This window comes from Schistocerca gregaria, chromosome 2 (assembly GCF_023897955.1).
Source record: "Schistocerca gregaria isolate iqSchGreg1 chromosome 2, iqSchGreg1.2, whole genome shotgun sequence".
NCBI lineage: Eukaryota > Metazoa > Arthropoda > Insecta > Orthoptera > Acrididae > Schistocerca > Schistocerca gregaria.
Window position 1 is genome coordinate 921,944,038 of NC_064921.1, and position 15,574 is coordinate 921,959,611.

The 15,574-nt window shown below is 43.1% G+C and overlaps 1 protein-coding gene across 1 annotated transcript in view; it reads right to left on the reverse strand.

Moving 5' to 3' along the window:
• The window catches only part of LOC126336050 (monocarboxylate transporter 12-like), a gene marked incomplete at its 5' end in the record, with an annotated part of 267,456 nt that overhangs the window by 64,926 nt on the left and 186,956 nt on the right, over positions 1–15,574 (reverse strand). Inside the window, one exon of the mRNA XM_049999529.1 lies at positions 7,607–7,775. Within this exon, the coding sequence (XP_049855486.1) occupies positions 7,607–7,775 (169 nt within the window). The remainder of the gene's footprint in view (positions 1–7,606; positions 7,776–15,574) is intronic.

Sequence of the window (15,574 nt, forward strand, 5' to 3'; positions counted from 1 at the left end):
TCCGGTGTTTACACCGCTTATTAATACAACAGCATTTTACATTAATCTGTTAGCCTGCAATGTTAATGACTTAAATACTTTACCCAGTAATTGTATTCTCAAAATTTTATTACTCTACATTAATTATTTCTTGTTTTCGGTTTTTTCGTCACTGTAAAACTGTAAAATAATCGTGTCTGTCTCTCTATCTGTATGACTGAACACTCTATCTTACAAATTACGGATCAGTTTTCATTTGGTTTTCAAAGGTAATTTGAGCGAAGGCTGTTGCAACGAATAGGGATTATTTCATCAAAATCCCAACACAAGAAAACATAGAGTTTCATCTAAATGTTTCTGTTCAGCCTAGTAGTTGGGATGTTTAATCATCGCAGCATAGCATTCAAAGGGCCAACACATGGCACAATTAGTTTCCTAGCTACGATGGCAGCAACTGTGTGCCACCACATCAGACATCCTTCCTGGTTTTCGGGTGACGATGGCTAAGATCCAAACACGTTGCTGAAGGTATATGAGCGTATAGCCAAATTTAACAAATGGGATAACACCGGGTGTTTGGTCAACGTATTTTTCTACTTGGAGGGCGCTGCCAGGCAATGGTATGAGAACAACGAGGAGAAGTTCACAAGCTGGGAAGTATTTCAGGCGGAACTGGGCAAGTATTTCAGCGACACACAACGACAGAAGTGCTATGCTGAAGGTAAATTAAAGCGCAGGACTCAGCATCCAGGAGAAACTACTGCATCCTACATTCAAGACGTCTTGGAGCTGTGTAACATAGTGGATCCTAGAATGAAGGAGTAAGACAAGGTTGCACATCTCATGAAGGGTGTAGCTGAGGATACGTATCAACCCTACTCCTGAAGGAGGTTTCGACAGCAGACAACTTCATAAAATGGTGCTGTATATCGAGACAATGCGTCAAAAAAGAATTACACGCAAGAAGTTTGACGGCATCCAAACGTCGAATCGATTTCTGAGATGGTGGAAGGAACTGATTTCGCAAGTGTTCTTCATCAGGTAGTGAAAGATCAGAAGGCACTTGGACTACACAGAGAGCAAAAAATCGAGACGTTTCAAGAGGTCATAAGGGAGGAAGTGGAACAGACATTGAACCCAATCTCTCTTTTTTTAATTCCCTTTAAAACGGTGAAAAAGTGGAGACCCACGCGAAGTTACGTTCCTACAATGCCGCATGACGAACCTGTTTCGGCACCAACGAAGACTGACGTCTGTAGGACCCAGGATAACGAACCAGTATGTTTCCCATGCGGACGACCGGGACATGTGGTGCGCTATTGTCGAGAAAGGCGGCGGATATCTGATGACGCCCACGCCAGAAGACTGCAGACCAACGCCAACTCCGGGACGACGAAGATGAACAAGAATATGTGGGTGCAGGTCAACGAAGGTCACCATCGCCGCAAGCTAGTCACTGGAGAGGATGCTCCTCAACCCGCCGACCAAGGGCTTCATCGCCGTTTAGAAGCTCCTGCCGATAACCTAGCCACTGCAACCTGGAAAACCAAAGGCTGTGACCTTCCTTGGAAATGAGGCCACCGAAGAGAAAAATCCTCCACCGCCGATCAGTACAAAAAACTACGTCGATATCCTTCTGGATGACAAACCAGCCCAAGCTGTTGAGGACTCTGGAGCATCATATTCAGTCATTTCGGAGAAGTACCGTCGTCAGTTGCAGAAAACCATATTCGTCGACAGCAAAACATCTCTGCTGAAGATGGCTAATGGGAAATATGTAAAACGTACAGGAAGATATGTCATTCGTTAGGTATAAGTGGCCACACACAGCCCTTAGAATTAATCATCTTAGAAAAGTGTAATCATGACGTCATCAAACCGTTAACGAAACTTTGAGCTACACTATTTTTGTTGTACTACTTGATAAGATCGCTGTCATTTCAGAATGAATTAAAAAATAGTTATGAAAGCGCATTATTATTTTTTTAAGGAGAGTGGAGGAGAGATTCATGACCGCAACAACTCCCTCCTAATACTTGGATTCACATCTGAATTTTTCCATTACATGTAAAGCTGTTGACACTGGTGACGATAGCACAGCAGTACGAGGCGAGTCCATCTGAGCGGTGTAATTTCATACCCAGAGCAGTAGAGTAATGTGTGAAGACGGTGGCTTATCGTAACTTGGGAAGAAATGTTTGAGGTGGATGCCCAAACTAAACCCTCTTCCATCTATTCAGCAACCAGCTGCATTGCTATATTTTTAAGTGTCCAGGTACGCAACTTGCATGCACTTACAAACTGCGTATTATTTCTTACCTCTGGACAAGAATTTTAATCCCTCAACTAGCCTATGATATGCATAAATGTGCATGAAAGCCTTTGACGAAACGGCACTCAGGCTGTCGGGTGAGCCATGGCAAATTTCCTCAATTGTCTACATATTTTATCCGAGAAGCTACACTACTGACCATTAAAATTGCTACACCAAGAAGAAATACAGATGATAAACGGGTATTCATTGGACAATTATATTATACTAGAACTGAGATGTGATTACATTTTCACGCAATTTGGGTGCATAGATCAGCATTGACGGCCGAAGACTTCCAGCATAAGAAGTCAGCCTCATTCTGCCAACGGCCTTGTCAAAGACGGCGGAGGAACGGATAGAGGTTCAGGGCACTCTCTTGTCCTAGGGGTGGGAAATTGCCCCTAAAGGCGGAAGAATCAGCAGTGATCAGCGACATGAGCATGCAGAAGGCAATGGAAACCACTGCATTAAAGACATGTAACGTGTTTCACAGGACATGTGGCCTGTAGTTTAAGAAGTGTCATGATGATCTCTCCATTGGCAAAAGATTCCGGAATAGTAGAATAGTACCACATTCGGATCTCCGGGAGGGGTCTGCCAAGGGGGAGGTTACCATGAGAAAAAGATTGAATAATCAACGAAAGGATAATGTTCTACGAGTCGGGGCGTGGAATGTCAGAAGTTTGAACGTGGTAGGGAAACTAGAAAATCTGAAAAGGGAAATGCAAAGGCTCAATATAGATATAGTAGGGGTCAGTGAAGTGAAGTGGAAGGAAGACAAGGATTTCTGGTCAGATGAGTATCGGGTAATATCAACAGCAGCAGAAAATGGTATAACAGGTGTAGCATTCGTTATGAATAGGAAGGTAGGGCAAAGGGTGTGTTACTGTGAACAGTTCAGTGACTGGGTTGTTCTAATCAGAATCGACAGCAGACCAAGACCGACAACGATAGTTCAGGTATACATACCGACGTCGCAAGCTGAAGAGGAACAGATAGAGAAAGTGTATGAGGATACTGAAAGGGTAATGCAGTATATAAAGGGGGACGAAAATCTAATGGTCATGGGCGACTGGAATGGAGGGGATGAAGTAGAAGAAAAGGTTACAGGAGAATATGGGCTTGGGACAAGGAATGAAAGATGAGAAAGACTAATTGAGTTCTGTAACACGTTTCAGCTAGTAATAGCGAATACCCTGTTCAAGAATCACAAGAGGAGGAGGTATACTTGAAAAAGGCCGGGAGATACGGGAAGATTTCAATTAGATTACATCATTGTCAGACAGAGATTCCGAAATCAGATACTGGATTGTAAGGCGTACCCAGGAGCAGACATAGACTCAGATCACAATATAGTAGTGATGAAGAGTAGGCTGAAGTTCAAGACATTAGTCAGGAAGAATCAATACCCTAAGAAGTGGGATACGGAAGTTCTAAGGAATGACGAGATACGTCTGAAGTTCTCTCACGCTATACATACAGCAATAAGGAACAGCGCAGTAGGCAACACAGTTGAAGAGGAATGGACGTCTCTAAAAAGGGCCATTACAGAAGTTGGGAAGGAAAACATAGGTACAAATAAGGTAACTGCGAAGTAACCATGGGTAACATAAGAAATACTTCAGTTGATTGATGAAAGGAGGAAGTACAAACAGGTTCCGGGAAAATCAGGAATACAGAAATACAAGTCGCTGAGGAATGAAATAAATAGGAAGTGCAGGGAAGCTAAGACGAAATGGCTGCAGGAAAAATGTGAAGACATCGAAAAAGATATTATTGTCGGAAGGACAGACTCAGCATACAGGAAAGTCAAAACAACCTTTGGTGACATTAAAAGCAACGGTGGTAACATTAAGAGTGCAACGGGAATTCCACTGTTAAATGCAGAGGAGATAGCAGATAGATGGAAAGAATACATTGAAAGCCTCTATGAGGGTGAAGATTTGTCTGATGTGATAGAAGAAACAGGAGACGATTTAGAAGAGATAGGGGATCCAGTATTAGAATCGGAATTTAAAAGAGCTTTGGAGGACTTACGGTCAAATAAGGCAGAAGGGATAGATAAAATTCCATCAGAATTTCTAAAATAATTAGGGGAAGTGGCAACAAAACGACTATTCACGTTGGTGTGTCGAATATATGAGTCTGGCGACATACCACCTGACTTTCGGAAAAGCATCATCCACACAATTCCGAAGACGGCAAGAGCTGACAAGTGTGAGGATTATCGCACAATCAGCTTAACAGCTCATGCATCGAAGCTGCTTACAAGAATAATATACAGAAGAATGGAAAAGAAAATTGGGAATGCGCTAGGTGACGATCAGTTTGACTTTAGGAAAAGTAAAGGCACGAGAGAGGCAATTCTGACCCTACGGCTAATAATGGAAGCAAGGCTAAAGAAAAATCAAGACACGTTCATAGGATTTGTCGACCTGGAAAAGCGTTCGACAATATAACATGGTGCAAGCTGTTCAAGATTCTGAAAAAAGTAGGGGTAAGCTATAGGGAGAGACGGGTCATATACAATATTTTCAACAACCAAGACGGAATAATAAGAGTGGACGATCAAGATCGAAGTGCTCGTATTAAGAAGGGTGTAAGACAAGGCTGTAGCCTTTCGCCCCTACTCTTCAATCTGTACATCGAGGAAGCAATGATGGAAATAAAAGAAAGGTTCAGGTGTGGAATTAAAATACAAGGTGAAAGGAATACAATGATACGATTCGCTGATGACATTGCTATCCTGAGTGAAAATGAAGAAGAATTAAATGTTCTGCTGAACGGAAAGAACGGTCTAATGAGTACACAGAATGGTTTGAGAGTAAATCGGAGAAAGACGAAGGTAATGAGAAGTAGCAGAAATGAGAACAGCGAGAAACTTAACATCAGGATTGATGGTCACAAAGTCAATGAAGTTAAAGAATTCTGCTACTTGGCAGTAAAATAACCAATGACGGACGGAGCAAGGAAGGCATCAAAAGCAGACTCGCTATGGCAAAAAAGACATTTCTGGCCAAGAGAGGTCTACTAATATCAAATACCGGCCTTAATTTGAGGAAGAAATTTCTGAGGATGTACGTCTGGAGTACAGCATTGTATGGTACTGAAACATGGACTGTGGGAAAACCTGGACAGGAGAGAATCGAAGCATTTGAGATGTGGTGCCATAGACGAATGTTGAAAATTAGGTAGACTGATAAGGTAAGGAATGAAGAGGTTATACGCAGAATCGGAGAGGAAAGGAATATGTGGAAAACACTGATAAGGATAAGGGTCAGGAAGATAGGACATCTGCTAAGACATGAGGGAATGACTTCCATGGTACTAGAGGGAGCTGTAGAGGGTAAAAACTGTAGAGGAAGACAGAGATTGGAATACGTCAAGCAAATAATTGAGGACGTAGGTTGCAAGTGCTGTTCTGAGATGAAGAGGTTAGCACAGGAAAGGAATTCGTGGCGGGCCGCATCAAACCAGTCAGTAGACTGATGACAAAAAAAAAAAAAAAAAAAAAAAAAAAATATATCCTGCGAAATCAGTACCAAGAACAACCACTTCTGGCAGTAATAACGGACTTGATACGCCTGGGCATTGAATCAGACAGAGCTTGGATGGCGTGTACAGGTACAGATGCCCATGCAGCTTCAACAAGAAGCCACCATTTACCAGACGTTTTCAATTGGTGAGAGATCTGGAGAATGTGCTGGCCAGAGTAGTAGTCGAACATTTTCTGTATCCAGTGGGCCCGTACAGGAAATGCAACATGTAGTCGTGCATTATCCTGCTGAAATGTAGGGTTTCGCAGGATGGAATGAAAGGTAGAGCCACGGGTCGTAACACATCTGAAATGTAACGTCCACTTTCAAAAAGTGCCGTCAATGCGAACAAGAAGTGACCAAGAAGTGTAACAAATGCCACCCCATATCTTCACGCCCGGTGATACGCCAGTATGGCGATGACGAATACACGCTTCCAATGTGTGTTCACCGTGATGTCTTCGAACACGGATGCGATCATCATGATGCTGTAAACGGAACCTGGAATCATCCGGAAAAAAATGACGTTTTGCCATTCATGCACCCAGGTTCGTCGTTGAGTACACCATCGCAGGCGCTCCTGTCTGTGATGCAGCTTTAAGGGTAACCACAGCCATGGTCTCCGAGCTGATAGTCCATGCTGCTGCAAAGTTCGTGGAACTGTTCGTGCTGATGGTTGTTGTCTTGCCAAAGTGCTCATCTTTTGACTCAGGGATCGAGACGTGGCTGCAGGATCCATTACAGCCATGCGGATACGAGGCCGTTGGGAACCCACCGATTCCATTTTCTGCTAGCAGTCATTGGATCTCGACCAACCCGAGCAGCAATGTCGCGATACGATAAACCGCAATCGCGATAGGCTACAATCCGACCCTTATCAAAATCGGAAACGTTATGGTACGCATTTCTCCTCCTTACACGAAGCATCACAACAACGTTTCACCAGGCAACGCCGGTCATCTGCTGTTTGTGGATGAGAAATCGTTTGGAAACTTTCCTCATGTCAGCACGTTGTAGGTGTCGCCACCGGCGGCAGTCTTGTATGAATGCTCTTAAAAGCTAATCATTTGCATATCTCAACATCTTCTTCCTGTCGGTTAAAATTCGCGTCTGTAGCACGTCATGTTCGTGGTGTAGCAATTTTAGTGGTTAGTAGTGTATTTATCTCAGATGCTAGATGAATACTATCACCAAGAGTATTTATTTGTGAGAAGTAGAGAAATGTGATCTATTCAGTCCTCTGGCGACAACTTGAAGTAATTAAAACAGGATGAACAACTGTCCGCCCCCATTAGCTGAGTGGGGACAGACTGTCACTCCTAAGGGCGGAGGTTTTCTCTGCTCAGGGGCTGGGTGCTTTCTTGTCCTAATCATCGTCATTTCATCCCCATCGACGCGCAAGTCGCCGAAGTGGCGTCAAATCGAAAGACTTGCACCCGGCTAACTGTCTACCCGACGGGAGGCGCTAGTCACACGATATATATAATGAACAAGTGTAATTTAAAAGTGAGACATTGCTGGCTAGAGGAGCTTTGTACTCTTGAAATGTGATGGCACCCCACACACAGGCTGCCTGGTGGATAACTAGTCCTGGTGACCCATCGCTGCATTGCCTTCCAATAACTCCCTAGGCGGAGGTGAAATCATGCCTGATATGGTCAGAGTTAGAGATTACACAAAGTAACATTTAAGTATGCCTATGCCATGGGAGCAGAGAAATAGTCCTCTTTACAAATTCAATGAAGTGCTAAGAGCTTGCTAGGAGGTGGGAACATACCTGAGCAGCAGCTGGTGCAGCTGCGTGGCGAAGGACGCGAAGAGACAGGCCAGCGCCATGACGAGCCCGGCCAACATGGCGGTCAGCCGCGTCCACTTGCGCCTGCACAGAGACACCGCCAGGGGCGCTGCCAGCAGCCACGAGGAAGTGCTCAGCGCTCCCAGCCACGCTGAAACAACGACACACTCCACAGCTCAACAAGTGATTGGGCATAGATGGGGAGGCTAGAGAACTCTAACGTTTAATTCTGAGCGTCTAGCGTCTGCCAGAGCAAATATCTGTTCAAGTGAATAGCATATCCTGGACGTGGTTCATAAAAAAATATAAAAAAAGTGTTATTTCAATCGTAATGAACTAAAACCGGTGCATTATATGTGATTTCTTTTTTGTGTGTGCCCACTAATGTGTCGGTCTTGTGTGCACATACTGCAGAATGAAACCGTTTCAGCTTTTCTACCTTCATTGTAAAAAGCACTCCATCTTCAGGCCACAATGGCCTACAGGAACCATCCGACCGCCATGTCATCCTCAGTGGAGGATGCGGATAGGAGGGGCATGGGGTCAGCACACCGTTCTCCCAGTCGTTATTAATGGTATTCTTGACCGAAGCCGCTACCATTCGGTCGAATAGCTCCTCAACTAAAATCAAGACGCTGAGTGCAATCCGAAAAATGGCAACATCGCGTGGCGGCCTGGATGGTCACCCATTCAAGTGCCCACCACGCCCGACAGCGCTTAACTTCGCTGATCTCACGGGAACCGGTGTATCCTCTGGGGCAAGGCCTTTGCCCTTCATTGTAAAAGAACATTTCAGATGTGTAAAGAGTATTTAGTTAGGCAGGCAAATGTAAGAAAGTTAGCGTTTTGAACATAATATATTTATATATTTCCCAGAGAGTTATAGCGACTTCGCACAATTTTTTAAACACAACGTAATTTTTCTGTATCTTGTTGCCAGTCCTGTATTCAAAAATACTGGAGTGAATCACATAAAGATCCGCCGGTCGCGGTGGTCTCGCAGTTCTAGGCGCGCAGTCTGGAACCGTGCGACTGCTACGGTCGCAGGTTCGAATCCTGCCTCGGGCATGGATGTGTGTGATGTCCTTAGGTTAGTTAGGTTTAAGCAGTTCTAAGTTCTAGGGGACTAATGACCACAGCAGTTGAGACCCATAGTGCTCAGAGCCATTTGAACCATTTGAACATAAAGATCCTATAAGATGAAATATCGCTCAGACTACTGCATGTGTAGATTTGCCTTGTCCCATTGGCTGTCCTACATCTACATTTATACTCTGCAAGCCGCCCAACGGTGTGTGGCGGAGGGCACTTTTCGTGGCACTGTCATTACCTCCCGTTCCTGTTCCAGTCGCGTATGGTTCGCGGGAAGAACGACTGCCGGAAAGCGTCCGTGCGGGCTCGAATCTCTCTAATTTTACATTCGTGATCTCCTCGGGATGTATAAGTAGTGGGAAGCAATATATTCGATACCTCATCCAGAAACGCAACCTCTCGAAACGTGGACAGCAAGCTACACGGCGATACAGAGCTCCTCTCTTGCCGAGTCTGCCACTTGAGTTTGCTAAACATCTCCGTAATGCTATAACGCTTACCAAATAACCCTGTGACGAAACCCACCGCTCTTCTTTGGGTATTCTCTATCTCCCCTGTCAACCCGACCTGGTACAGACCCCACACTGATGAGCAATACTCAAGTATAGGTCGAACTAGTGTTTTGTAAGCCACCTCCTTTATTGATGGACTACATTTTCTAAGGAATCTCCCAATGAATCTCAACCTGGCAACCGCCTTACCAACAATTAATTTTATATGATAATTCCACTTCAAATCGTTCCGCACGCATACTCCCAGACATTTTACAGAAGTAACTGCTACCTGTGTTTGTTCCGCTATCATATAATCGTACAATAAAGGATCCTTCTTTCTATGTATTCGCAATACATTACATTGTCTATGTTAAGTGTCAGTTGCCACTCCCTGCACCAAGTGCCTATCTGCTGCAGATCTTCCTGCATTTCGCTGCAATTTTCTAATGCTGCAACTTCTCTGTATTCTACAGCATCATCCGCGAAAAGCCGCATGGAACTTGCGACACTATCTCCTCAGCATTCCTTTGTGTTTTGATCCAAACTGTAATATAATCCTCGGGTTTCCACAGATTTAGCGTGTATTAATACAAGGGTCGTTCTAAAGAAATACCTCCATTTTTGTGGTGACTTTGGATGTCCCTGCCAGATGTCGTTGACATAGTGCTACTGCTTAAAACTTCCCCTTTCATTTGCAGGTGGTTCCGCTGTTCTGCAGTAGTTGGTGCCAGCAGACGAGTGTTCCAAAATGGAATCTGAAAAGGACGCCCTATAAAACAGGGCTGTGTGATTGAATTCCTAACTGCTGAAGAAACTGCGGCCATTTAAATCCGAAGACGCTTGCTAAGGGAGTATGGAGGCGACACAGTAGACGTGGGCAACGTGAGGCGATGGGTATGGCATTCAGAAGGTGATGAAAAGGATGTGCATGACAAACCACGGGCCTGTTGATCCCTCGCAATGAAGAGCTTCTTGATCAGCTCATGTGTGATGATCGGTGGATAACGTCCGGAGAATGTGTGCAAAGCTCAACGTCGGCTGTAATGCCTTGGAAACAATGTTGGAACATCGTGGTTATAGCAAAGTCTGTGCGAGATGGGTCCCACAGATGGTTATAGAAGAACAAAAAATTGATCGAATGGAAATTTGTTTCGGAACTTACTGCACCAATATGAAGCTGAAGGTGACAATTTTGTGAATAGAATCGTCATCGGAGATGAGACGTCGTGTCACCACTACGAGCCGTTATCCAAAAGATAGTCCAAGCAATGGCGATGATTCTCCGTCAAAGAAGAAATTCAAGAAACGGCGAAATGGAGGGAAACTGATGTGCACAATCTTCAGGAAATTTGGAAATTTGTGGTAAGTTCCTATGGCACCAAACTACTGAGGTCATCGGTCCCATAGCTAACACACTACTTAATCTAACTTAAACTAACTTACGCTAAGGACAACTCACATACACACACACACACACACACACACACACACACACACACACACACCCATACCCGAGGGAGGACTCGAACTTCCAACGGGGGCAGCCACGTGACAAGGCGCTTCAGACCACATGGTTACCCGTGCAGTCCAGTCTTCTAGGATAGCCAGGATGTGGCTCTTTTGGATTTCCTGGGACCTGGAGAAACTGTCAGTTCACTCAGCTGAAGGCCCGAAATTCCAGGGCAAGGCCAGAGAAGAAGGCCAACTTTCACCTACAACATGAAAACGCCAGGCCCCACACTAGTTTTACGACCAAACAAATCATTGCCAAATTTGGTTGGACTGACTTACCACATCCATCGTAAAATCCATATTTAACGCCTTCAGATTTCCATCTGTTGGAGCCTATGAAAGATACACTACGTGATGAACACTTTCTAGACCTGAATGCTGTTTTCAAAGCTGCAAGAAAGTCGTTAGCTTCAGCTGCTTCCGATTTTTACAAGCGCGGCACGCAAGCTGTGGTTCATCGTTGGCAAAAGTGCATAACGAATAATGGTGACTGCGTTGGAAAATGACAATCTGTAGCTGAAATATTGCCCTATTTAGCTCTGCTGTTGAGATTTGTGCATGTCCTGTGGTTTACATGAACGGCAATTGGAGTCATTACTTTCGTAGCGACGCTCATGCTTCATATAACAGTATTTTATTCTTCCGAGAACATTTCAAAGTTGAATGTTAGTAACACTATTTCACTATCATAAGAAGTAGATAGACTGTACATTCGTTACCATCTCTAAGGTAGTTTAGGGGCCTTGTATTTGTTCTTAAAACATGTGAATCACTCTTACTATTCTATTCTACGTTGTCGAGAATGATTTGAGCCGAGCAGCTATTGTAAGTATGTTCTTATATCTGCCCTGAAATATAATTAACATATTAATTTCAGGGATGTCATTACTTTGTTGCTTGTACCCCGTAGCCACTTGTGTCTGTAAAGATACATATTTTCATTGGATTCGAAGTTTATCTTAGCCGACACTACAATTTAATTAAGAGTCTGTTTGGGGGTTGCGTATAAATCATCACAGATAATTCGCCACAAAGGCTCTAATTTAAAACTGTTAATAGAACCCACTATCTGTTCCTTAAGGGTATCCTCCCCCCCCCCCCCCCCCTCCCCCATGAACCATGGACCTTGCCGTTGGTGGGGAGGCTTGCGTGCCTCAGCGATACAGATAGCCGTACCGTAGGTTCAACCACAACGGAGGGGTATCTGTTGACAGGCCAGATAAACGTGTGGCTCCTGAAGAGGGACAGCAGCCTTTTCAGTATTTGCAAGGGCAACAGTCTGGATGATTGACTGATCTGTCCTTGAAACAATAACCAAAACGGCTTTGCTGTGCTGGTACTGCGATCGGCTGAAAGTAAGGGCAAACTACGGCCGTAATTTTTCCCGAGGGCATGCAGCTTTACTGTATGATTAAATGATGATGGCGTTCTCTTGGGTAAACTATTCCGGAGGTAAAATAGTCCCCCATTCGGATCTCCGGGCGGGGACTACTCAAGAGGAAGTCCTTATCAGGAGAAAGAAAACTGGCGTTCTACGGATCGGAGCGTGGAATGTCAGATCCCTTAATCGGGCAGGTAGGTTAGAAAATTTAAAAAGGGAAATGGATAGGTTAAGGTTAGATATAGTTTGAATTAATGAAGTTTTGTGGCAGGAGGAACAAGACTTTGGTCAGGTGACTACAGTGTTATAAACATAAAATCAAACAGGGGTAATGCAGGAGTCGATTTAATAATGAATATGAAAATAGGAATGCGGGTAAGCTACTACACATAGCGTAGTGAATGCATTATTGTGGCCAAGATAGATACGAAGCCCACACCTACTACAGTAGTACAAGTTTATATGCCAACTAGCTCTGCAGATGACGAAGAAATTGAAGAAATGTATGATGAAATAAAAGAAATTATTCAGATAGTGAAGAGAGACGAAAATTTAATAGTCATGGGTGACTCGAATTCGAGTGTAAGAAAAGGGAGAGAAGGAAACATAGTAGGTGAATATGGATTGGGGCTAAGAAATGAAAGAGGATGCCGCCTGGTAGAATTTTGCACAGAGCATAATTTAATCATAGCTAACACTTGGTTTAAGAATCATGAAAGAAGGTTGTATACATGGAAGAACCATGGAGATACTAAAAGGTATCAGATAGATTATATAATGGTAAGACAGATATTTAGGAACCAGGTTTTAAATTTTAAGACATTTCCAGGGGCAGATGTGGACTCTGACCACAATTTATTCTTTATGACCTGTAGATTAAAACTGAAGAAACTGCAAAAATGTGAGAAATTAAGGAGATGGGACCTGAATAAACTGAAAGAACCAGAGGTTGTACAGAGTTTCAGGGAGAGCATAAGGGAACAATTGACAGGAATGGGGGAAAGAAATACAGTAGAAGAAGAATGGGTAGCTTTGAGGGATGAAGTAATGAAGACAGCAGAGGATCAAGTAGATAAAAAGACGAGGCCTAGTAGAAAGTCTTAGATAACAGAATAAATACTGAATTTAATTGATGAAAGGAGAAAATATAAAATTGCAGTAAATGAAACAAGCAAATAGGAATACAAACGTCTCAAAAATGAGATCGACAGGAAGTTTAAAAATGGCTAAGCGCGGATGGCTACATGACAAATGTAAGGATGTAGAGGCTTGTCTCACTAGGAATAAGATAGATATTGCCTACAGGAAAATTAAAGAGACCTTTGGAGATAAGAGAACCACTCGTATGAACATCAAGAGCTCAGATGGAAACCCAGTTCTAAGCAAAGAAGGGAAAGCAGAAAGGTGGAAGTAGTATATAGAGGGTCTATAGAAGGGCGATGCACTTGAGGACAATATTATGGAAATGGAAGAGGATGTAGATGAAGACGAAATGGGAGATATGATATTGCGTGAAGAGTTTGACAGAGCACTGAAAGACCTGAGTCGAAACAAGGCCCCCGGAGTAGACAACATTCCATTGGAACTACTGACGGCCTTGTGAGAGCCAGTCCTGACAAAACTCTACCATCTGGTGAGCAAGATGTATGAAACAGGCGAAATACCCTCAGACTTCAAGAAGAATATAATAATTACAAACCCAAAGAAAGCAGGTGTTGACAGATGTGAAAATTACCGAACAATCAGTTTAATAAGCCACAGCTGCAAAATACTATCACGAATTCTTTACAGAGAGAATGGTAAAACTAGTAGAAGATTAGTTTGGATTCCGTCGAAACACTGGAACACGTGAGGCAATACTGACCCTACGACTTGTCTTAGAAGAAAGATTAAGGAAAGGCAAAACTACGTTTCTAGCATTTGTAGACGTAGAGAAAGCTTTTGATATGTTGACTGGAATACTCTCTTTCAAATTCTGAAGGTAGCAGGGGTAAAATACAGGGAGCGAAAGGCTATTTACAATTTATACAGAAACAAGATGGCAGTTATAAGAGTCGAGGGGTATGAAAAGGAAGCAGTGGTTGGGAAGGGAGTAAGACAGGGTTGTAGCCTCTCCCCGATGTTATTCAGTCTGTATATTGAGCAAGCAGTAAAGGAAACAAAAGAAAAATTGGAGTATGTATTAAAATCCACGGAGAAGAAATAAAGACTTTGAGATTCGCCGATGTCATTGTAATTCTGTCAGAGACAGCATAGGACTTGGAAAAGCAGTTGAATGGAATGGACAGTGTCTTGAAAGGAGGATATAAGATGAACATCAACAAACGCAAAAAGAGGATAATGGAATGTAGTCGAATTAAGTCGGGTGATGCTGAGGAAATTAGATTAGGACATGAGAGACTTAAAGTAGTAGAGGAGTTTTGCTATTTGGAGAGCAAAATAAATGATGATGGTCGAAGTAGAGAGGATATAAAATGCAGACTGGCAAAGGCAAGGAAAGCGTTTCTGAAGAAGAGAAATTTGTTAACATCGAGTATACATTTACGTGGCAGGAAGTCATTTCTGAAAGTATTTGTATGGAGTGTAGCCATGTATGGAAGTGAATCATGGACGATAAATAGTTTGGACAAGAAGAGAATAGAAGCTTTCGAAATGTGGTGCTACAAAAGAATGCTGAAGATTAGATGTGTAGATCACATAACTAATGAGGAAGTATTGAATAGGATTGGGGAGAAGAGAAATTTGTGGCACAACTTGACCAGAAGAAGGTATCGGTTGGTAGGACATGTTCTGAGGCTTCAGTGGATCACCAATTTGGTATTGGAGGGCTGCGTGGAGGGTAAAAATCATAGAGGGAGACCAAGAGATGAATACACTAAGCAGATTCAGAAGGATGTAGGTTGCAGTAGGTATTGGGAGATGAAGAAGCTAGCACAGGATAGAGTAGCATGGAGAGCTGCATCAAACCAGTTTCAGGCCTGAAGACCGCAACAACAACAACAACAAGTGTATCCTGAAATATATACCTCGATTACTGTTCTGTTAGCTCGATTTCTCATTTGTGATTATTTTACGTTCCTTACATAATGCACATCAAGCTGTCTCAGCGAATGGCTATACTTCAAGGCGCCTATGGATAATATATCGGAGCTAACCTCAACTTATTTTAATTTTGATAGTACATAAAATTGTCACATAAAACTTTCTCGTTAATGGACACTGCATGTTGTCATGCGAGCTGAATTTTGCTTGCCTCTGTTCTTTTTTTCCGTGTCAGAAAAATAATACCACAATTGAAATAAACATTAAAGATGGAGAATGGTGAACACAAAGAGAATCCCGTAATGTTATCATAACTAAATTCATTGTGCTGAAATATTTTCCACACTCCGACGTGATCACAGAGAGTATTCCAACATAAACAAAAATTTGTTTCATGTTTCCAGGAACGTTCTCTCCACTGCCAACCAA